Below are 25479 nucleotides of genomic sequence, written 5' to 3'. Positions count from 1 at the left end.
ACCGTATGGATGTGTGTAAGACAACACTGTATGGATGTGTGTAAAACAAATACCGTATGGATGTTTATGAAAAGTATATTGTATTGTATAGATGTGTGTAAAGCAATACCGTATGGATGTGTGTAAGCCAACACTGTATGGATGTGTGTAAAACAAATACCGTGTGGATGTGTGTAAAACAAGTACCGTATAGATGTGTGTGAAACCATTACCATATGGATGTATGCGAAACAAATATTCTATGAATGTATGTAAAACCAAAACCGGATGGATGTGTGTAAAATAAATATAGTATGGATGTTTGTGAAAAGAATATTGTATTGTATAGATGTGTGTAAACCAATACCGTATGGATGTGTGTAAACCAATACCATATTGATGTGTGTAAGCCAATACCGTATGGATGTTTGTGAAAAGAATATTGTACTGTATGAATGTGTGTAAAACCAATACCGTATGGATGTGTGTAAACCAATACCGTATGGATGTATGTAAAACAAATACAGTATAGATGTGTGTGAAATAAATATTGTATGAATGTGTGTATAACCAATACCGTATGGATGTGTGTAAAACCAATACCGTATAGATGTATGTGAAAGAAGCAGTGTATGAATGTGTGTAAACCAATACCGTATGGATGTGTGTAAAACAAATACCGTATATATGTATGTGAAACAAACATTGTATGAGTGTGTGTGTAAAACAAATACCGTATGGATGTTTGTGAAAAGAATATTGTGTTGTAAGGATGTGTGTAAACCAATACCGTATGGTTGTGTGTAAGCCAATACCGTATGAATGTTTGTGAAAAGAATATTGTACTGTATGAATGTGTGTAAAACAAATATTAAATGAATGTGTGTAAAACCAATACCGTATGAATGTTTGTGAAAAGAATATTGTACTGTATGAATGTGTGTAAAACCAATACCGTATGGATGTGTGTAAACCAATACCGTATCGATGTTTGTGAAAAGAATATTGTACTGTATGAATGTGTGTAAAACCAATACCGTATGAATGTGTGTAAAACCAATACCGTATGGATGTGTGTAAACCAATACCGTATGGATGTGTCTTAAACAACTACCATATATATGTATGTGAAACAAACATTGTATGAATTTGTGTAAAGCCAATACCGTATGGATGTGTGTAAAACAAATACCGTGTTGATGTGTGTAAAACCAATATCGTATGGATGTGTGAGAAATCAATACCGTATGGATGTGTGTAAACAAACATTGTATGAATGTGTGTAAAACCAATACCGTATGGATGTGTGTAAAACAAATACCGTGTTGATGTATGTAAAACCAATATCGTATGGATGTGCATCAAACCAATACCGGATGGATGTGTGTAAGCCAATACCGTATGGATGTGTGTAAAACAAATACCGTATGAATGTGTGTAAAACAAAAACCGTATGAATGTGTGTAAAACGAAAAACCGTGTTGATGTGTAAAACCAACATCGTATGGATGTGTGTAAACAAAAACCGTATGGATGTCTGTAAAACAAATACCGTATGGATATGTGTAAACAAATACCGTATGGATGTGTGTAAAACAAATACCGTATGAATGTGTGTAAAACAAAAACCGTGTTGATGTGTGTAAACCAATACCGTATGGATGTGTGTGAAACCAATACCGTATGGATGTGTGTAAAACAAATACCGTATTGATGTGTAAAACCAACATCGTATGGATGTGTGTAAACAAATACCGTATGGATGTGTGTACAAAAATACCGTATGGATGTGTGTAAAACCAATACCGTATGGATGTGTGTAAAATACACCGTATGGATGTGTGTAAACAAATACCGTATAGATGTGTGTAAAACAAATACCGTATGGATGTGTATGAAACCAATACCGTATGGATATGTGTAAACAAATACCGTATGAATATGTGTAAAATAAATACCGTATGATTGTGTGTGAAACCAATACCGTATGGATGTGTGTAAAAATACACCGTATGGATGTGTGTGAAACCAACACCGTATGGGTGTGTGTAAACAAATACCGTATGGATGTGTGTAAAAATACACCGTGTGGATGTGTGTAAAACAAATACCGTATGGATGTGTGTAAAACAATTACTGTATGGATGTATGTAAAACAAATACCGTGTGGATGTAGGTAAAACAAATACTGTATGGATGTGTGTAAAACAAATACCGCATGGATGTGTGTAAAACAAATACCGTATGGATGTATGTAAAACAAATATCATATGGATGTATGTAAAAAATACTGTATGGATGTGTGTAAAACCAATATCGTATGAATTTGTGTAAACAAATACCGTGTTGATGTGTGTAAAACCAAAATCGTATGGATATGTGTGAAACCAATACCGTATGGATATGTGTAAACAAATACCGTATGAATGTGTGTAAAACAAATACCGTGTGGATTTTGTGAATATTGCCGGTACAATCGATCCACAAATCATCGTCGTCACAACATCCTTATGTTCACCGCAAAAAAAACACGTGAAATATGATACCCATACATTTCAGTATTCAGTAGCTTACAAATGCACCAATCAGTGTACCTCACTTCAATTACAGTGACCCAAACGATCTAATTTTACGTGTTCTGTCCTTCTAAAACACGGGCTGTTGAACTTTCATGTCGTTTAATAATGAATATTAAAATTATAGTTTCTAAATAAGGTATTGTCGGTATGTGTTGCCACAGTGTATTCGCAGTGTCGCAAACATAATCTGGTGGACGACGATAGTGCTGACCTTCTTTAATGACCTTTGTTCAACATTGTTATTGCGCAGGTACAGTGGTAGTGTTTCCGATAACATATCCCGAAAGTATCCGAAACTAAATGGTTCGGGGTTAAACATGTTCGTTAGAGACTTTCTAAGAAGTTATCTGTGCAGTTTATTTTGAAACGTATAAACATCGGCCTGATGACGTAATGATTGTTTCAGAAATATTATTTTATATATATAAATACTTTTGTTCTTCAAAATTGTAAACACAAATTATATGAAGCTTTTTTGACAACAAAGATATCTGAACAGAGAAGGCTGCTCAATAACGTATTATACAACATGTACACGAGTTTTATGGAACACTGAAAAAACTCTCTACACCAGTTTTGGAAAACTGAGATTCCGCGTAACAAGTGGTCGTTCAGTGTAACAATATCAGTTTTGTATAATTTAAAAGTCAATATTATGTCCGATATAATTGTACAATTTCCGGGCCCAGTTTACTCACTAAACTAGAAAGCGGAAGTTAGACGAGGAAGTAAAGACGGAAACTCGCTCGGTGATATACAATTTATCATAGGGGCGAAGTCTGCAACGTACCTCAACATAGTTTTGTTCGCAGTAATCAGCAATTCTTTCCAAATTTGCGTGACTGTCCCGCAACGCCTGACGTCCGGTAGGGATATCACTGTGAACTAATGTATACAGCGTCGACATTTCGACGTTGAGCCGCACGACAGCCTGTACTGTATATGCGAGTAACTTAAAGGTAGTGAATAAGCCAGGGGAGGACAATACAATCACGTGATCCTAGCTTTCGTCTGGATGAAAGCGAACTTTGCCTGAAGTCATGCAAGACTTATTTTTATGAATGGTCGATGGAGGGCGCTATGGTTGTGCTAAAGTGGCATACGTGCAGTGAATTGAAAACAAACATTTCGATCCATATCAATTGCTCTTCTTGGTGGCATAAAGTGTTTATGAGATCCAGAAAAATTTCGCTACAGCGAGGCTACTCATTTTGACACATTTCATTGCCCTCCATGTCACACCTATGATGTCCACGGTACGCTTACTTCTGTGGTAAAACACCTTGGAATATTTTGTACGTCACTTGAGAATCGGTGATTTCCCGTTCCCTGTGTGATCTCGCGTATTGCGTGGAAAAATCAAAAGATTTAATTTAGATTTATTTTATAGCTCAATGTCGAAATGTTGATCTTTGAGAGAAAAATATTTTGCGCTGAGGTCAAAATTGATCATCATCAAATATGTATAGTATATTATTAAGCATGGAAATGTCCCCCAAAACACTTTCGCGTTTGTCGAATCCCACGTGATGTTTGACGCCACTACGACGCAATGACCTTTGTTTGTTCTGTTTTTTTGTTCGATTTCGCGCAAAACGTGGGATCTCGCAGTGAAAATGGCCTATTGGTAGAAATTTCCGACTATTTTCTGCAGCGGCATGATAATGATTATTATCTTTTAGCTTTGCGCTCTGGTTAGCAAACGTAATTGATGCACGACAAATAGATCAAACAAACAGTTCCGGGGAAGGTCACATTGCTAATTGTGCGCATGCGCAAGTTTATATCCATTTTACGTTGCCATTCTGAATATGTTTCAAGTTGCATGCGACATACAGGGCCGTATATCGTTACGGGGGTAATATTATTTTTGAGCGCTCGTCCATCTTGAATAACATAATTTCGTGAACATGACACTAACAGCACAGAAAATAAAATGCATTATTTTAAATTGCCTGTTGGAACATGCGTAAGGCATACAGAGTTGTGAAATGTAAAACCCCTCAGTTTTGAATAAAAATTAATTCTTAGATCCTATCATGGTATTCAAACGGCGATATGAACGAGCAGAGTGAAAGGACGAATTACACATATTGAGAAATGAACTATCTACTGACGTGTTATATCGGAAGTTCAATGACTATAGATGACAAATGGAACAAGAGTTGGCAGAGCCATCTCGATACTGGGAAAATAAAGAATATTTAAAGGTGTTTTTTGGAGCAATGGGTTGGCGAACAGACAGAAAGGCAATTTCAAAGACTTTGTTTTAATGAAAACTTGAAGTATACATGAGGGTACGTGTTATTATTTATTTATTTTGGAAACTCAATTTTTAACTGAAGGAATTAAACTAAATTAAATAATCATGTTTGTTTATTTAGAGAAAGTTAAGAATACAGAGCAGACAGTTCTTATTACTCAATGTACGTCTTATGTAGTCTATACTCACAATGTTTTTATGGCATTAAACCTAGTCTGTTAGACCATGCGCAAACGTGTGACATTGCTAAAACAACTAACTTTAATTGGAATAACTACTGGAAAGCATTGAGATGTTGAATGTTTGATATCGATAGTGGGCATAATTCCATGTCGGCAAGAACTGGATCTTCTCACCAATGCAGATTATGTGATTAGATACTTTTTTTGAAAACTGACTGAACAAAAAAAGATTTTTGTTGTGAATGAATGATAAAGAATGAAACAGTATTGTCCAAGACAAACATTTTTATACTAAAATGTATTTATATAAGTGTTAATGGGGCACGTGTTTTATTACGATAATACATTAAAGCGCGGTGGTCGTCGCGCAGCGCGTGTTCGAATTTCATGTAAATAAACAATGTATTTTACACGTGTTGTATACGTCGGTATGAGTCCCATATCGAACAGGACTTGGTGCGTCGACTACCGCCCTTTAGCTTGGAGGAATTGAACTGCAGATATGCTAATTTAGACAACCTTCGAGCTGTATTAACCAATAATTTGACGTGACCAATGTTAAATTTGAAAAGTAGCATGAGTTTTTTCAATACATGTATCCCAAAATCGGTAAATAATTATTTTTGTAGAGATGAGGTATTTAAGAATGAATTTTCAGTAATCGCAAGTCATAATGTTTTCATATTAGTATTCTAAAGTATGGATAAATATAAATACAATTTTTGGCCATTGTTGATTTTCTTTGCTTTTGTCTGGGTGGAATGATAGCCACATTACCTAATACTGTATTACGTCATTTGAGAAGTTAGTTAGAAAATTAATCATCAATAAATACTTTAAATATTATTTAACCCTCGGACTAATGAACCCTCGGAACATCGACCTGTGACCCCTGAAGGAAGTCAAACAGCTGATGGAGAAGGTAGCTACTCTGAAGTTGAAAAATGTTAATAAAGATAAAAAAATGTCTGCACTTGAAATTAAAATATATGAAATGGAGCAATACAGTAAGACGGATAACATTGTGATTTCTGATATGAATATAAAGCTATGCAGGGGTAGCAGCTGCCAGAGCTGAAAGAATTACAGGCAACCACGGACTGGATAGACATGGTGATGTGACGAATGAATTTCCCGAGTCTCAATTCAAGTTATTGATTTCTTTTCACAAAAAATTAAATGTTAAGGTAAAAGAGGTTGACTTAATCACATTTTCTAGCTAGAAGAAATCGATTAGGAAAACAAGATCTATATATCTAGTCGTATAAAATCTACTATAATGAAAAACAAAAAAACATCTTAAAGGAGGATCGGTGTACATAAATGAACATCTAAGGAGAAGGTCAGCTCTATTATTCAAATTGGCAAGGGCATTACGTGCTGTAAAGAAGATAGCATCAACATGGACAAGAAATTGCAAGGTTTTTGTAAGAACAGTAGGAGAAGACGAACGGACTTTCATTATATCCCCACATAATGATTTCCAATGACTGACTTGAGTTTAGGCTAAAAGTGTATTCAGTGCCTGGTGTTAGTATCCTGTCAGGGTAGGTGATTAATTAACTATGACATTCCTATGTAGTATAAGAAACAATAATGTTGGAGTAAACTCTATATAATGTGGTGTCTGTAATTCTATGGTACACCGTGAATGTGCAAATTTAACACATACAGAGCAGCAGGATTATGATTTAAATGACTGGTTATGGTTTTGCCAGAAATCCAGATTAGAAATTTTCAATTTCAGTGGAATAGTTAATGAGGATTTTGATATGTTGTTCGGTATTGACATACCTGATAATTTGTACAACATATACATTAAATGCACTGATTTGATTTTTTTTTAAATTAAATACACAGAATATAATGTTAATAATTATGCTATTGATATACCAAGATAATAACTTTCAATAATTTTAATATCGACTTTCAATATTATATGGATAACCAGTTTATAATGTTAATTACTGGTGTGAATAATGGATAATGGTTTGTCATTTATACATTTTAATTGTAGAAGTATATATGCCAATTTTAAGAATGTTATCAATTATTTGCAAGAACTAAATCATGATTTTGACATTATAGAATTATCTGAAACATAGTTAAAAAAACAATGAAACAGCATTCAATATTCAAAATTATAATTGTTATACTGCTACAAGAAACTATAAGTCTGGGGCAGGGTTGCATTATTTATTATGAATACTTTGGATTGCGGAAAGATTTTGGATAAATCATTTTATATAAATAATATAATGGAATGTGTAATTGTTGAGCCTTTGATAAATAATAATAAGGTATGCATACCATGTATTTATCGTATTACGGGAATAGATATTAATGAATTTAACACTCAGTTGAACAATTGTGTTGATTCACTAAAAAGCGAAGAAGGTGTATATATGTGGAGATTTTAATATAGATTTGTTGAAGTGCGAAAATAGCATGGGTTCTAAATATTTTATAGATTTGATGTATAGTAATGGAATGTTTCCTCTGATTACTAAACCCACTAGAATTACTGATTATAGTGGTACTTTAATAGATAATATATTCACCTCCGAAATAAAGCAGAACATTAAATGCTGTATATTAATTAATGATATTACAGATCATTTTCCAGTGTTTGGTATGGTTTGCCTTGATTTACAAAGGGATGATAAAGTATATAGAGGAACTGTATACAAATGAATATATTAAAATTATCAAAATGTTTGAGGAAAAGCTTGACAAAGTTGATCGGAATGTTATTTTATGTTTAGATAATCCTGATACAGCATATGAGTTATTTATTGAGATTATTACTGAAATATATGATAAATATTGTTATGTAAGACACATTAGAGTAAAAACAAATTAATAAACAAGTAAACAATGGATGACAAGTAGTTTACAAAATGCATGTAATAAGACAACATGCTGTACAGGGCTTTTCCTAAGTATAGAACTGAAGCCGCAAATATATATAAAAGGTATAAAAATAGATTAGTTAAGGTATTGAGAAACGCAGAGAAGCTTTACTATAGCCAAACATGATTTACAAATGTTAATGATATGAAAAGAACATAGAAAGTTTTGAATAGTATTATAAATAAAAAAATGAGTTATTCAGGTGTACCAAATAGGTTTGAAAGTGATGGTGATGTAATTGATAATAAGTCTCATATTGCTACGGGATTTAATAATTATTTTGTAAATGTGGGGTCTGATTTGGCTAGTTAAATTGCTTCTATAAATGTAGATTTTTGTAAGTATATGAGTATGCCTATATTTACACACGGTGTAACACCTGAAGAAATTGGGACGTCAACATTTAAAAGCAAAAATCCCAGGGGATATGATGGAATAAATATGCAAATTGTGAAATCTGTCATATATTCAATGGCAACACCTTTCGCACACAAATTTTATAGATCATTACTGCAGGAATATTTCCCAACTGTATGAAAATTGCTAAAGTGGTGCAAATTTTTAAAGCTGGTGAAAAATTATAGCTCAGTATCACTACTGCCTTTTTAATAATAGGCTATTCAATTTTATTGACCATAAGGACAGTTTGGATTCAGGAGAAAAAAATTCAACAACTTTAGCTTTATTTAATTTGATGGAAGAATTTACAAATGCAAGGGATGATTCTACAAATTTGGTTGGGGTCTTTATAGACCTGAAGAAGGACTTTGATACGATATATCACACATTACTTGTTATGAAACCAAATGGTATGGGATAAGGAGCATTGCGTCAGATTGGAATTGTAATTACTTAGGATATAGAAAACATTTGGTATTAATGCTTAAAAGAAATTTTTTATGGCCTGTCCCAGGGTTCAATCCTGATGTTCTGTAAAGCCCTAAGACGTAAACATACATCTTAAGAGCCTGAACATGTGCAGACATGGTTTGAAGTAAATAAGTTTTGTTTACATTTGTTAAAACAAATTACATCATATGTTATTGAGTGGTGGAAATAGCAGATACAAATAGCCATACAAAACCTATTTTTTATAAGTTTAAAACCTTAAATAAATATTTATTGAATTAAGGACAGGTATTAGTTTTTTTTTGATCCAGACATTCTAATAACACATTGGTTCGAAATGCGTCTAGATCATTAGTTTTTGGCAGAGAGCTTATAATAATTCGTTCCATCAAACTATTTTCTGAATAAGGTGACGTCATGGCCACACAATTATGCATTGAATTATGCCACCTTCGACGGTCAATGACATATATACCATAACATTCACCCACAAGTCTCTAGTTGGAGTCTCTGACTTAGTTTAATTTCTTTTCACTCAAGTTTGCAAGTACTACTGGTATAATGTCGGTTGATTTAATTCGGAAATGGCCTACCTATAAGCACTTTTCTGATACATTTATGTCCCCGTAAAACAGAGCTAAGTGCACAAAAGAATCATTTGGATGTCACATAACTATAGAAGAGTCATGTGTACATCACAACATTTTCATTTGAATTATTTTATTTTATTTCATTAAAATTATACCAATTAATTATTATTATTAATTAAAACTTATGTATGTCACATAAATAATTACAAACTTATAAATTTATATTACATATGAAATTATATTAAAAAAATTGGAATATAAATTGTAATGATCGCCACGGTCGCCACATTGTACATATGTATTGTTTGAATCCATCAACGGGAATAACCTGGTGACATACTATTGCCAAATAATGCAATAGTTCAACTAAATTAGTATAAGGAATTAATAATAATCGCAGATATAGAAGGCTGGGTAGAAAAAAGAAAAGGGTTTGCCTTTGCACACCACCCTAAACCTACCCTTACTCTCCAGCAGTCTCAAATTTAATAGTATATAATCCTCCTAAGGACACATATAGTTATCTAAACGACACACACAACCTTTACCCAGATTTCGGCCTATGGATCACTAGCTACAATTAAACACGACAATGCAAACACTTGATAAGCAGAGCTATTTTATTTTACACACATAAATTACGGAGTCAAGTACCTGCAATCAAAATATATAATCAAGATATATGGGTCTCATATAAACAAAGATGGCGACTTTGACTGTTGGACAGATCAACAAGTACTAACTGAGACGTTACTAAGCCTTAAGGTATTTTTTAGGTGATTGGTAGGTATCGAAGTCGCGCCCAGGTCAAACCTCATACTTGTGATTTTCATTAGAAGAGCGCATTGGATTGTGGAAACATCACTGTTTATCAACACAAATGTCGCACATGCGCAGCGCGACGACTGCCACCATTTAAATAACAAAGAGCATTATCACATATTATAACAGTTCGAAAAATGAAACTAAATTTAACTAAAACTTACTGGTATTGACAATGTTAGGAAAGTTGACCCAGCTAACTACTCATCCTAATTACATCTCTGCCCTTTCTTGCCAAGGCTTACTTGTCTTGATGTCAAAAAAATAAAAGTAGAGAAGATTACTCTATTTGAGACGACACATCTAAGGGAGACACGAGAAACGTATTCTTATACAACATGAGCTAGTTCTTGTTTAATTCGCGCAGCGGCTTTTTTCGGTACAGTATGTCCATGTATCTAGAAATTGTCTTTGATGATGATTTTGTTGTTGTAAACCACAATATTTTTTAAACATTTCAAAAACACGTTTCGTTTAATATTACCCACAATTCGTTGGAGCATATGTATACAACTGGAATTGATCTCAAACACGGTTATACCTAGTTTATTGAACATCTGCGAAAACGCTACATATGTGATACAAATTAAAATATAATGTTGATGATGTAGTTTGAATTCATTTATAATGGTTTTAATTTGATCCGCTTACATCAGTTCACTATTGTATAATACACACATTGATGTACAAACACTGCTTCTGCATATTATAAAACCATCTACCAATGACAAGACCACAATCAGTCACGTGATAAATGTATGGTACGAGGCATATGTATAACAAGAAGGCGGAAACTTACTTCAAGTCTGCACCGTACATATCTGGTAAGTCACACAGTCTCACAGAGAGATACAATAATATGAGCTTGTATGACACGTCTTTAATTAATTGGCTTTGATTCTGTCCGTCTTTCATCTTCTGTTAAATCAACTGGTGTTAAGTTGAAACCACCTTACGCCTTGTGTAAAACGCCTTGTCCTGTTATTAAAACACAGCGGTACCGCGTGACTGTATCAGCTGCAGACTGGCGTCTAACGGAGTTGAGTTCAGCGACCTATGAATGTAGCCTTGTTTTGAAAGCTGTCCTTTTATTGAATAGCACTTGGATTCGTCTTAACATGTAGTAACCGACTCTCGCGAAAACAACACATCGCTTTATGCGGCCTATGGGGCTAAGAATCTAATGCTTTGTGTGTAGTAACCATTGATGGTGTATTATTTTTGGCTGGCTCCGTTTCAATCTCACGGGAGGTTAAGGGACGAAATGTATAAATAACCGTCTGTCGGTGACGCTTCAATTACATTGATTTTGAAAGTAAAATATAAAATCTGGGTCGATCGGGGTGATGATCCGCATTGTAATGTAAACAATTAATAGGTGTCTTTCAATAGGTAAAATATGATAAAATTGATGCAATACAATTTCAAATCGTACAGCCCGGATTATTATCCAACATATTTTGTTTTTAACCCCTGATGCGGATAGTAGTTTTGAACGGATGGATAAATCATGTATGATAATATGACATTCATTTTAACTCGCATATACAGATTATATTGATACATAGTTCAATTCAAAGATGCACTGTTATGGGACACGTATACATACAAAAGACTTGTGCTCAAAATCAAAATGATCATTAAAAAGGGTTGCCAATTAATACAAAATATGTTACATATAATATACATCTTTACCTCTGCAATTTAATAAAAGTTATTCACTTTTTATTCCACTTTAATTTTATTCAATGTTTTCTTTTTTAGCCTGGAACTATTAGTTTTTTTAAATCGACAGAGGAGAGTAAGATTTGTTTTTGTGATGAATCAGATAGCAGTTCAAAAGTACAACCACTTTCATATCCAAAACCAATTACCTTATTTGCACTATTAGAGTTGAATCTCCAATGCAAGCGTACATTAAACCATAAAAACTGCATGTATTCTATAGTAGATCTTTAAAATATTACTTGAAATTCAAAATTGCTGCAACTTTATCATAAAAAGGACTGACCAATGACCACTGTAATACTATCATCCCCCACTCACCAAACAGTTTTGAATGGTCACAAGATCAGATTCACCGATGTAATAATGTGCCAGTTTACACAATGAGGCCATATAATCAATATAATTTTATCAATTAAAACTTTTGGCCAATACTTGAATTTAACTCTAGAGGAGCACATCACAAAAAATAGCTGCAACCTCAGTAGGTAATTCAAAGCGCTCCCAAAAGCAGATGGCCTGGAAGAAGGTTGGGGGTAAGGTGAGTAAAGATTCAATTTGTAAAATGACAGATAATAACCCACAGTGAATCTGATAAGTTTTACTACATTATACCATAATTACCTTGCACCTAAATGTGACAAGTTTATCTATTGAAACTAGTAGGATGATAATCAACAAAACTGAACCAACAAAATTTCTCGTAGAAAGAGGTGCGCAGTCTAAACCCTACACAACTTTTAAAACGGGTAGAGAAGACAAAACTAAATGATGTTTGATACTGACTTCAAATTAGATGATACTACTGTTGAGAGGTTTCAAAACTATTATGTGTGTTTCTTATTTACACTTATTTGTGTTTACACTTAGTAACTAAAAGAACTCGTCATGTAAGCAGGACAATACAATAATTGGAGCTTGTGTGATGCATATGTAATTAATTGGTTTTGATTATGCCCATCTTTCACCTTTTGTTAAGTCACCTGGTGTTAAGTTGAAACCACCTTACGTCTTGTGTTAAACCACATTGTGTTAAAGTGAAACCGTCATCCAGCATTGCCAATATGCGTGTATGTTGTTTCTGAGTTTTTATCCTGTACTGAAACAGCCCCGAATATCCCTAGAGGACAGACGATTTATTATTTAAATGTTATTCAGGTGTTCGTGTTATTAAAACACAGCGGTACCACGTGACTATATTAGCTGCAGACTGGCGTGTAACGGAGTGGGTTGGTTGAGTTCAGCGACCTTTGAATGTAGGCTTGTTTTGAAAGCTGTCCTTGTATTGAATACCACTTGGAGTCGTGGAATGTCTTAACGTGTAGCAACCGACTCTCGCGAAAACAACACATCGCTTTATGCGGCCTATGGGGCTAAGAATCTAAAGCATTGTGTGTGGTAACCATTCATGGTGTATTATTTTTGGCTGGCTCCGTTTCAATCACACGGGAGGTCAAGGGACGAAATGTATAAATAACCGTCTGTCGGTGACGCTTCAATTACATTGATTTTTAAAGTAAAATCTAAAATCTGGGTCGATCGAGGTGATGATCTCACAATGTAATGTAAACAATAGGTAACTTTCAATAGGTAAAATATGATAAAATTGACGCAATCCAATTTCTAATCGTACAGCCCGGATTACTATCCGCAACATATTTTGTTATTAACCCCTGATGCAGATAGTAGTTTTGAACGGATGGATAAATCATGTATGATATTATGACATTCATTTTAACTCGCATATACAGATTATATTAATACATAGTTCAATTCAAAGATGCACTATTATGGGACATGTATACATACAAATGACTGGTGATCAGAATCAAAATGATCATTGAAAAGGGTTGCCAATTATGACAAAATATGTTACATATAATATACATCTTTATCTCTGCAATTTAATAAAAGTTATTCACGCTTTATTCCACTTTAATTGTATTCAATGTTTTCTTTTATAGCCTGGAACTATTAGTTTTTTTTCAATCGACAGAGGAGGGTAAGATTTGTTTTTGTGATGAATCAGATAGCAGTTCAAAAGTAGAACCACTTTCATATCCAAAACCAATTACCTTATTTACACTATTAGAGTTGAATCTCCAATGCAAGCGTACATTAAACCATAAAACTGCATGTATTCTATAGTAGATCTTTAAAATATTACTTGAAATTCAAAATTGCTGCAACTTTATCATAAAAAGAACTGACCAATTTCCACAGTAATACTATCATCCCTCCAATCACATGTCAAGGGAGGTCAAGGGACGAAATGTATAAATAACCGTCTGTCGATGACGCGGCAATTACATTGATTTTGAATGTAAAATCTAGGTCGATTGAGGTGATGATCGCACAATAGGTAACTTTCAATAGGTAAAATATGATAAAATTGATGCAATCCAATTTCTAACCGTACAGTCCAGATTACTATCCGCAGCATATTTTGTTTTGTTTTTAACCCCTAATGCAGATAGTAGTATTGAACGAATTAATAAATCATATGACACATTCATTTTAACTTGCATATGAAGATTATATTGATACATAGTTCAATTAAAAGATGCACTGTCGTGGAAGACGAATACATACAAATGACTGGTGATCAAAATCAAAATGATCATTTAAAAGGGTTGCCAATTAATACAAATTATGTTACATATAATATACATCTTTATATAAATAAGTTATTCACTTTTTATTCCACTTTAATTTTATTCAATGTTTTCTTTTATAGCCTGGAACTATTAGTTTTTTTTCAATCGACAGAGGAGGGTAAGATTTGTTTTTGTAATGAATCAGATAGCAGTTCAAAAGTAGAACCACTTTCATATCCAAAACCAATTACCTTATTTACACTATTAGAGTTGAATCTCCAATGCAAGCGTACATTAAACCATAAAACTGCATTTATTGTATAGTAGATCTTTCAAATATTACTTGAAATTCAAAATTGCTGCAACTTTATCATGCAAGGACTGACCAATTTCCACAGTAATACTATCATCCCTCCACTCACCAAACTGTTTTAAATGGTGACAGGATCAGATTAACCGAGGTAATAAAGTGGCAGTTTACATAATGAGGCCATATAATCAATAAAAGCTTACCAATTAAAAGTTTTGGCCAATACTTGAATTTAACCCCAGAAGTACATCACAAAAATAAGCTGAAACCTCAGTAGGTAATTCGAAGCGCCCCCAAAAGCAGATGATCTGGAAGGCGATGGGATGAAGTAAAGTAGAGCTTCAATTGTTACATTATACAAAATTACCTTGCACCCAAATGTGACAAGTTTATGTTGCTAATTATCTGCTCTCTCTCACAGATCGTTCACATTACTGTCAAATAATAGCTAAATCTTAATACATTTGGTGTACATATGGAGAATCTCATCAATGGACACACCTGACTTGTGCCTTGACCTGGATCATATAAGGGTTTGGCAAGTCCTTCTCTGCATGTACTCTGTATGCTATGAAGATGCTGTGTTTCACCCAACAGCTAATCCTCTTTGTTGCATAGCAGACAAACATCTGTTTGGTATCACCACTGAACTTGTTTGTTCTATAGTAATAATGAAAGCAAAGCAGATGGTTACTCCCCGTGTTCTTCTCTACCCCAAAATCTGTGAGAGAGGGAATGCAAATTTAAGCTTGTGTTTAATCCTGCTTTTTTGATTTCCCGCCATGAAATCAGTATTCCAGAGCTGCTATTTCACTTCTCCACCCCCAGGTACAATGAAGAGCGTGGTAACACTTCTACAAATATAATGTTTAAGTGCCACTGAACACAGCAGCTGTATTATTTCACATATTATTTCTAGTACTAGATTGATATTCCAGTCAGTAAACCTCTTCAGTGGGCGTTTTTGCTGTTAAATGTTTATATAAAACTTGGATAAAAACACAACATGCGGATCTGTTCGTAGGTAAAAACAGCTACTAGGAATAAACAAATTACGCACATCCCAGTATGCCCACAATAACAACTTTGAATCTTTCACCTGTGCATTGGGATGAATGTAATTTGTAGAGCTTGAAGCTGCTTACTGATGCGAACAGATCTATCAGTCGCTGCATCATATGGTGAACAGGATGTTCATTAGTTCCTGGAATATCTTTGTTTGAGCACATGTACAGGTAATTTGCACCAGAGCAACATCAACTTCATCAGCTGGCAGAGCACTGGATCTCGTCCTAACTTGGTTTGTGATGTAATGTGTTGAACTTCATGCCAGGGAACACCAACCTTGGTGTAGGGATCTGCAACAACCAGTGTGAGATCATAATTGCTCTGTGGATGTGTACATGGTAATGCCCAATAATACTAATACCTGTAAATTGTTTTGGTGGTGCATTGTAGTTTATCACTGAGCGTCATCCATGTCCACCCACTATATAAACACTTATGCTCTTGCTGGAAACCCGGACTTTGGTGTACATCTTATTCGCAGTTGTAAAGTGGTTGTTTGTCCTCCTGCTCTTGTGATGCTTGATATTCAATCCCTAAACTAGGTGGCCCCATTGTTCAAAGAAGTAATCTTCTCACTGTTCCAGTTAGTCAGGTGAATTAACTCACCATATGGCCACTTTTAAGTCATTATGTAAAGCATGTAATGAAGAAACTATATCTATTGAAACGAATAGTGTCTTAAAGGGAGAGTCGTGTACTTTCCTCCTGGTGCTGTTAAGTTAAGCACTCGTTCTTAAGGATTCATCAGCAGAGCACTGTCTAGAGGTCACGACAAGTTACTGCTTTATATGATAATGTCATTACACTTTAGTAGTGCTAGCAAACAAATCCATGATTGTTGATATGAAGCCCATATATGTCGGTCGCTGTGTGAGCACCACCCGGGGCAACAATCTGCCCAATATATTTTGGAAAAGATGGTGGTTTTGCAGCATTGTTGCATCCTGGTTAGCTAGAGAATATGCTTTTCTCACTATTGATAAGCCCGCAGAATATTTACCATTCATATCTTTTCTCACAATATTAGCCTAACTGTTGAATATGATTGAAACAGCAAATAATTCATTTTCATCCTCAGACCAATTCTCGGCTACTTGCGAGTGTGAAAACTTGTTGTTATTTTGCGTAGCATCATGATTCAACAACATGATTTAACTAAACAAGTAACATTGACACACGCTATCCTCTGAGCTACATCAGACTAATGACGACTTTGGAAATATAAATGCAATATACAGTGGGCGTCAATCTCTGTTATATATGTCAACACATATATGTCTATGACTGTAAATTAACAATGTCAATAACAATGTTATTAATTATATATATATATGTAACATAAGCCAGGTTGTTATTCAAACAAATTCAATATTGACTCATCTAACTTATTGCAAATTTGCACAATTTGGGTCCAGTTTGTTGTTCCAAGTTTTCCAAGATTCATTTATCATTATTTAGTAAACAAGACAATGAAACGATTTATTATTTCTGTAAAATACGTGCCAACCAACGACAGACTTCGAAACGTTCTAAGTTTCGAACAAACTCCCAGCACACCTTGCTCAATATGCTTCAGATCGGTGTAGAAGACGCCGACCTGCAGCGTCAAGGCTCTTTAAATTTCTTATTTGGTTCGAGCTGGCAACGTTGTGCTGTGCCGTCGAAGGAAGACTGTGGCCGTCGAGTGAAGATCGGAAGTGAATCGGGGATTCCGGGACGGAAGAAGTGCTGAAGAAAACACTGTTGTTGCGGTGCACCGATGGACTTCTAGTTCAACCAGTGTAGAGTTCGTCGTGACTGGTAAATTAACTGTGGTTAACGGAAAGGGGCCCGAAACGTTGTTGACTTCAATCGACGTTGTTGATTGCAATCGAACGTTGAATAATTATCACACGAATGTTATTGCATCAAACCTTTATGATTTGTATCGTATCTTTTTGTGGGGAAGCGAGAGCACTTTTTCAGTCATATGTAGCTTTCTTATGCGTGGCCGCCGAGATTGCGTCATTCCCCCCCCCCCTAGCACGCTTGGTGAATGTTTTCCTAATTTTTCCTGTGGGTTACTTGGGCCGTTCTGACCGCCGTTTGATGTCACTATTAAGGTATTCTTTTACTGTTCTCGTATTTCGTGTTAGGTTCTGCGTTGTTTTGGCTGTTTTGTGGTTAGATTCGTTTTGGTCGCTCATTTGAGAAACCACGGCGAATTTCCTCGTTCGGCGGCGTGTTTGGGCAGTGACGCACTCTCTTCGACAAGTCACGCTGTTTAGTTAGTCGTATTTTGGGGATGGCGCTGTGAGGTTATTTTATTGTGACGCTGTGCATTTGAATCATTGTATGTACCTCGCCCTTTTTGTGTGCATGTTTGAGTACATGCATATGTGTGTGTATACTGAGATAATGATTTAATATTAACTGTGTTGAAATTGTTAACCTTTCCCTGACTGTATCTACATGCCAACTCTCTACTCCGGACCCTCAAGTCTGACTTTGGTACACGAGACCGCCCCTGTGACTGTGAGGAGGGAGACAACTATTGGTATCCTGCGGAAATTATTTAGATTGATGAAGAAAAGTTTCATCATCTTCCTATGAACGCCGGGGTACAGGGTGGCATACGTGTGTTAATCATGTGACCATGATTTTTTCAAAATAGTACACTGGGATAACATTTGAGCTGTTCCACTCTTCTCGTATACTAGTTTTTGTACATAACTACGTTCGCCTCTTTTCATGCAGAATCAAATGTCTGACCCGTCTTATCCTTATAACGTTTTATTTAAATGTTATACACGTTCACTTTCCAGTGTCCGATGTATATTAATTATTTCCATTTTTTAGGACATGGAGTGCAATAACTACTAATATTTACTCACCTTACAATTATTCCATCATATACGTATACCTGATTCATTGTGTTTCTATCAAGTTACATCCCACTAATAAATATCGCATATTTACTTTACATTTCTATCATTTATATCTTCACAGTCAATTATAAGTACAAACAATGGATTCTATGTTGCAAAGGCTCATTAAAGAGATACGTACATCAATGGAGTATGTTCCAGATGACCATAAAGCTACAGTAAAAAACGCATTGGACTTACTGCAAGACACAGGAAATGTAAACAATTGTAACAGTCAGGGACAGACTGCTTTGCATTTGCTTTCACAGATGCCTAAATGGTCCATAGTTCGGGACGGATTGCTGTCATCATTTATAAATATGTTAGTAGAACACCTTGCAGAAAATATTGATAACATAAACAAGCCGGATGAAAATGGAAATACACCTTTAATGAACTCGCTTAATCACGTCAGACCAAACACTCACACAGTAGAAGCCATCTTGAAGAATAGGCCAGACTTCCATGTTGAAAATAATTGGAAAAGGTCTGCAATTGATTATCTTATTGAAAGGCCGAAAATCGCATATGTGGTCGATCTTATTCCCTACCTAGAACCTGCTGGACTGTCAGTAACTACACATGTATACGGCACACCAATTATATTCTTAATAACTGCTAGAATTATTGTTGACCATCCGAATTTATCAAAAAACCTTCTTGAATATTCAGGGGAGAAACTTCAATTAGGTCGTGATTCAAGTGGTCGCTCATGCTTCAGATTTCTCCTTGAAAAGGGTATTGGGAGTCCAAGCGATCTTGCTCAGTTACCTATCCCTGATGTTCATATACCAGATAGCCATCCTTTTGGTATATCAGATATGCATGCTTTGGTCCTAGCTGTGTGTAACTTTGCACTTTTTGGCGACTCACTGGAAGTGCAGAACAGAGTACTCGAGTATAAAGGTCTTGCTGTAAAGATGATTGACCTAGGTGCTAACGTATCATTCACCGATAACAATGGCATGACGCCTTTGCATGTGCTCTGGCATTATGGTAATATGTACTATCTTCCATTTCATGCAATTTTACCACTCTCTGAATTCCTCGAGTCAAAATCCAGCGAATCATCCAAACAACTGAAAGATAAATTTGGTAATACCTTCACAGTATACAAAGACCTGTGTAACAAAACATTCACAACTGTCTCTATGTTGTACCAAGAAATACCAAACTTTACACCAGAGATGAAATCATCGGATAATCCCTTTAAAGAAGTTCTCCTAGATCGATATGAAGATCACACTACGATTGATGTTCTTTTTGAAAGAGTGATGTATGGTAAAGTGATCGGGGAAGTGTTTCCACGACAATCGGAAGAAAATGAACAAATTAGGCAAACAATGGCTACATTTACAACAATACTGTCGGAGAAAGTAAAAGAGATAGATCCTGGCTTTAGCTGTACACCTCACCTGGCTGGAAGTTCAAGTACCGGTACCAAAACATCGAGACTAGATGAGTTTGATTACCAGTTTATAATTGACAGGTATGTATCATGTATGTGATCCAAAAAGTCTCCCTGCCCAACACTGATACTTCATTATATTGTTTACTTGTGACCTATCTACTTGTGTAATATCTGCCTACAGCAAAATAATAGTTTGGCATTTTAAAATTATTCTTCCCATGATAGCCATTGATGCAAGTTAGCCACAGACCTTAATGGTGTGGTTATGTTAGAGTGTGTGAGGTTTTTATTGAATACGAAGTGATATTTAATCGTCGGTAAATAACTTGCCACAGAATCATAATGATATGAGGTTCAATAACTTTTGATTAGTGATCGTGTCGTCCATGGGAAATAAAATTGTGGTCTTGTTGTGCCTCTCCAATTTATTTCTATGGCAGAGGCAACTAAACAATGTATCTTGTTTATATTACATCTTCTACATTCTTCAGATTGCAGAACGTCACAGTGGAACACATTGATAAAAAAGGGTGCATAGTTTATCCACAACAATTGCCCCCCACTCTCCATGTGTTTAGGCACACAGATGGATACGCATTACTAATGAATCTGTCGAAAAGATTTGGTGCAATTATCCTTACTGCACTGGCAGGTAAGATGTATATAATAGGCAAAGACAGAATGGGATGGGATAGCGTAGCGTAGTGTAGCGTAGAGTATCTGTCTCGGGCAAGACTGAGAAAACTTTGTAGTGTTCGCCAGACGTGAATGACATGACGCAGAATTATAATACAAATTTACATGATCACAGTGGTGAATATACACAGAAAAAATACACACAATATTTCTTGCAGAATTAACATTTTATTAGCTTAAAATTGCATGAATAATAATGACCTCATTACCAAAAAAGCTCCAAATCATGGAAAAGGACACATCCCCTCACATAACCCCAGCGCCAGCCGCCGCGGCCTGTGACCATGGCACGAGCAATTACAGCTTCAATACAAATCAGCACCTTCTACTTTTTTCATTTGACTTTTAACTCAAAAACAAATCTACATCACTGCATTTAGGTAATACATTTGTTTTTTTCCCTTGTAGATGATTCTGTTTGGGACGGCCTCCATCTTCGCTACAACTGTTCGCAAAAGTCAGGAAAGCCAGGGCTCATAAAGCTAAGTCTGACTTGGATGGGAGGGCCGAGCAGCTACATGGAAATCCACGTTGACCTTTTGCCTGTGATTATGATGGAAACCCCGGTTCCTCCTCGTATTCTAGGACATAATCAGAATCTTGTGAGAGCCTTCAACGAGCTTGGTTACATAATTAACCTATATGGAGAAGCACATGCTTCACTTTCGTTCTCTTGGCTGGAGTCACACATTATGTCTTGTTTACCAGACGAATACAAAGCTGCTTATGGCGTGGTCAAGGTTCTTTGTGATGGAACCTTTCTACCTCCCCACTGCCGGGGAGGTGCTAAATGGAAAAAGGTCAATTCATACACTCTAAAAACGTCCCTGTTCAACTGTATGGATCCAGATAAAGAATATCCACTGTCCTTGCTATGTCTGGATGCGAAGGGAAAACCGCCTGTTATTGGTATTGACGAAGGCAAGATCAATAAAACACGGGTCAAAGAAATCATGGTTCAAATGATGCAATACCATAAGGAAAAGTATCCAAGTGATGACATACGAGCAAACATGCCGGCATACTTTGACAATTATGATCCACTGTTACGAAAGTTAATTAATTATTCAAATCCAGATTTCATAACACATTAGCAGTTTTCAAAACGCAAAGAAACTTGGACAATACTAATCTATCTAAAATTTGCATTCCAGCTCAGCAGCCAATCAGCGACGGCCTAACGCTTAGATGACAATTTCGGTTTCAAATACCCCGGCTTAGTGTTCTAGGTTCTTCGCGTAATTAGGTGTTCGTATGCAAGGGATTTTTCCACACAAAAACTACGAATTAGGCCGAATTTTGTTATCGGTTGACTTAATATAACCCCAACGGACCATATTTTTGTGAAAGATTGGTATTTTTGTTCTGATTTGTAGGAATCTGAAAAACGCGTTTCACAACTTGTCTCTTATTTAGTTTTATGCGTCATTCAAGATGGCGGCCCCCATGTAGTAAATATCGTATTTATTTTATTATCACGTGTGCGCCAGCTGACTGTGGTCTTGGCTATCGTGAACCCATCGATCAAATCAATTCGAAGTACAGAACTGTTAAACAGTAAAACACACATAGATATAAATAAAACGAACTTGGTGCCAAACGACAGGTTCTACCACCCATAATGCCGACAAATCAAAACCGATGGTAATTAATCAATGTTTCCCACACTTAGTTATGTGACCATTGTTCCTGTAAAAGCAAACGTGTATCTGTCTATGTGCAAAAGTTGCTTTGGTTGTATTCATCAGACAGAGTGTAATCAGTTCAGTTGTATTAATACGCAGGATGTAACCACTACCGTTGTATTCATATGCAGCATGTAATCACTACCATTGTATCCATACGCAGAATGTAATCACTACTGTTGTATTCATACGCAGAATGTAATCACTACCGCTGTATCCATATGCAGAATGTAATCACTGCAGTTGTATCCATACGCAGAGTGTAATAACTACTGCTGTATTCGCACGCAGAATCTAATCACTATCGTTGTATTCATTCACAGAATGTAATCACTACAGTTGTATTCATACAGAGTGTAATCACTACTGATGTATTTTTATGCAGAATGTAATCACTGCAGTTGTATTTATACGCAGAATTTAATCACTATCGTTGTATTCATTCGCAGAATGTAATCACTACAGTTGTATTCATACAAAGTGTAATCACTACCGCTGTATTCATATGCAGAATATATTCACTACAGTTGTATTCATACGCAGAATGTAATCACTGCAGTTGTATTCATGAAACAGTGTAATCACTACCACTGTATTCATACGCAGAATGTATTCACTACTGTTGTATTCATGAAACAGTGTAATCACTACAGTTGTATTCATGAAAACAGTGTAATCACTACCGCTGTATTCATACGCAGAATGTATTCACTACTGTTGTATTCATACGCAGAATTTAATCACTATTATTGTATTCGCACGCAGAATGTAATCACCACCATTGTATTCATACGTAGAGTGTAATAACTATTGTATTCGCACGCAGAATGTAATCACTGCAGTTGTATTCATACGCAGAATGTAATCACTACCGCTGTATTCATATGCAGAATGTAATCACTACCGTTGTATTCATATGCAGAATGTATTCACTACCGTTGTATTCATGAAACAGTGTAATCACTACAGTTGTACTCATACACAGAATGTAATCACTGCAGTTGTATTCATACGCAGAATTTAATCACTATCGTTGTATTTACACGCAGAATGTAATCTCTACCGTTGTATTCATACGCAGAGTGTAATAACTATCGTATTCGCACGCAGAATGTAATGACTGCAGTTGTATTCATACGCAAAATGTAATCACTACAGTAGTATCCATGAAACAGTGTAATCACTGAAGTTGTATTCATACGCAGAATGTAAACACTACAGTTGTATTCATACAGAATTTAATCACTACTGATGTATTTGTACGCAGAATATAATCACTGTAGTTGTATTCATACGCAGAATGTAATCACTACTGTTGTATTCATGAAACAGTGTAATCACTGCAGTTGTATTCATACGCAGAATGTAAACACTACAGTTGTATTCATACAGAGTGTAATCACTACTCATGTATTTGTACGCAGAATGTAATCACTGTAGCTGTATTCATTCGCAGAATGTAATCACTACCGCTGTATTCATACACAGAATGTAATCACTACCGCTGTATTCATACACAGAATGTAATCACTACCGCTGTATTCATACACAGAATGTAATCACTACCGTTGTATTCATACGCAGAATGTAATCACTACCCTTGTATTCATAAAACAGTGTAATCACTACAGTTGTATTTATACGCAGAATGTAATCACTGCAGTTGTATTCACTCGCAGAGTATAATCACTACAGTTGAATTCATACGCAGAATGTAATCACTTCAGTTGTATTCATACGCAGAATTTAATCACTACCCTTGTATTCACTCGCAGAATATAATCACTACAGTTGTATTCATACAGAGAATGTAATCACAACAGTTGAATTCATACGCAGAATGTAATCACTACAGTTGAATTCATACGCAGAATGTAATCACTTCAGTTGTATTCATACGCAGAATTTAATCACTACCCTTGTATTCACTCTCGGAGTATAATCACTACAGTTGTATTCATACACAGAATATAATCACTGCAGTTGTATTCATACGCAGCGTGTAATTACTGGAGTTGTATTCATACACAGAATGTAATCACTACAATTGTATTCTCATGCAGAGTGTAATCACTACTGATGTATCCATACGCAGAATGTAACCACCAGCGTTGTATTAACTACAGTTGTATTTATACACAGAATGTAATTACTACCATTGTATTCGCAGAGTGTAATTGCTATTGTTGTATTCGTATCCAGTATGGAATTATGTAAGCATCTTTTATTCTATGTTTTTTTTATATTACCTCAAGCAAATAGAAGTGTACATGGAATCATGGGAAACAAAACGGTGTGCATTGCAGTGTAATAACTGTCATAAAGGTGATTGACAGGTCATACTTTACAACTCTGGAAGGACAATTGGAATCTACCGGGGTGCTTGGGATTTACATAAGAAAGGATGTTTATGATATACTGACTTGCGCGAGTGCATGCATGTCATCGCGAGACAGCTGCTAGCAAGACTACTTTCTGATTGGCTCCTGTGGAAACCCAAGTGGTGTATCTGAAACTGAGTCATTTATACTCTATAAATAGGCTAGATTGAGGACAGCTCTGGTTCACCATTTCAATTGAGTACTTGTTGCTGCTACAATATTTTGAGACAAGTGATACAGGCTTCAATCTCCATTCTGTGAGACTTGTATGAACTGCTCTGCGATCTCCTGCTTTCAGTGGTGCCCTCCAGAATAGCAACGTTCCTCTGCAAGGAAGACTCTTGTATCTCGTTGTTGTGTTACAGGAAGCCATTGACTGACATCAATTTCAACACCCTGGCCTGAGTTATCACCAACGCACACTTCCCTTGACAATCCCTATTTTAGGGAATTTATTGTATTATTCTGTGCTTTGTTTTTATCATTATTTTGGGAGGTATTAAAGCCAGACGCTTTAACTTGA

At 35.6% G+C, this 25479-nt stretch overlaps 2 protein-coding genes across 4 annotated transcripts in view; one reads left to right on the top strand and one right to left on the bottom strand.

Moving 5' to 3' along the window:
• Nucleotides 1-11179, bottom strand: part of LOC100368390 (abl interactor 2-like) — a 14310-nt gene extending 3131 nt beyond the window's left edge. The window contains exons 1-2 of one of the 3 annotated variants that reach the window (XM_085495331.1): nucleotides 10977-11179; nucleotides 10342-10426 (exon numbers count right to left, since the gene is read on the bottom strand). Coding sequence is in view for 1 of the 3 variants with exons in the window: in XM_002740634.4 (XP_002740680.2) it covers nucleotides 3349-3465 (117 nt within the window). In the remaining 2 variants the exon portion in view is untranslated. Of the gene's footprint in view, nucleotides 1-3348; nucleotides 3545-10341; nucleotides 10427-10976 lie in introns of those variants that run through there. The other 2 variants (XM_085495330.1, XM_002740634.4) reach the window with 2 other exon arrangements.
• Nucleotides 10923-25479, top strand: LOC146729838 (uncharacterized). The gene is made up of 4 exons (XM_085495328.1): nucleotides 10923-11001; nucleotides 18866-20272; nucleotides 20686-20846; nucleotides 21299-25479. Exons 2-4 carry the CDS (start codon nucleotides 18885-18887, stop codon nucleotides 21982-21984), a joined length of 2235 nt encoding a protein of 744 aa, XP_085351454.1. The 5' UTR covers nucleotides 10923-11001; nucleotides 18866-18884; the 3' UTR covers nucleotides 21985-25479.

The sequence above is a fragment of the Saccoglossus kowalevskii genome, chromosome 21 (assembly GCF_978046115.1).
Source record: "Saccoglossus kowalevskii chromosome 21, keSacKowa6.1, whole genome shotgun sequence".
NCBI lineage: Eukaryota > Metazoa > Hemichordata > Enteropneusta > Harrimaniidae > Saccoglossus > Saccoglossus kowalevskii.
Note: the sequence above shows the minus strand (reverse complement) of the source record. Positions and strands in the feature narration are given on the sequence as shown.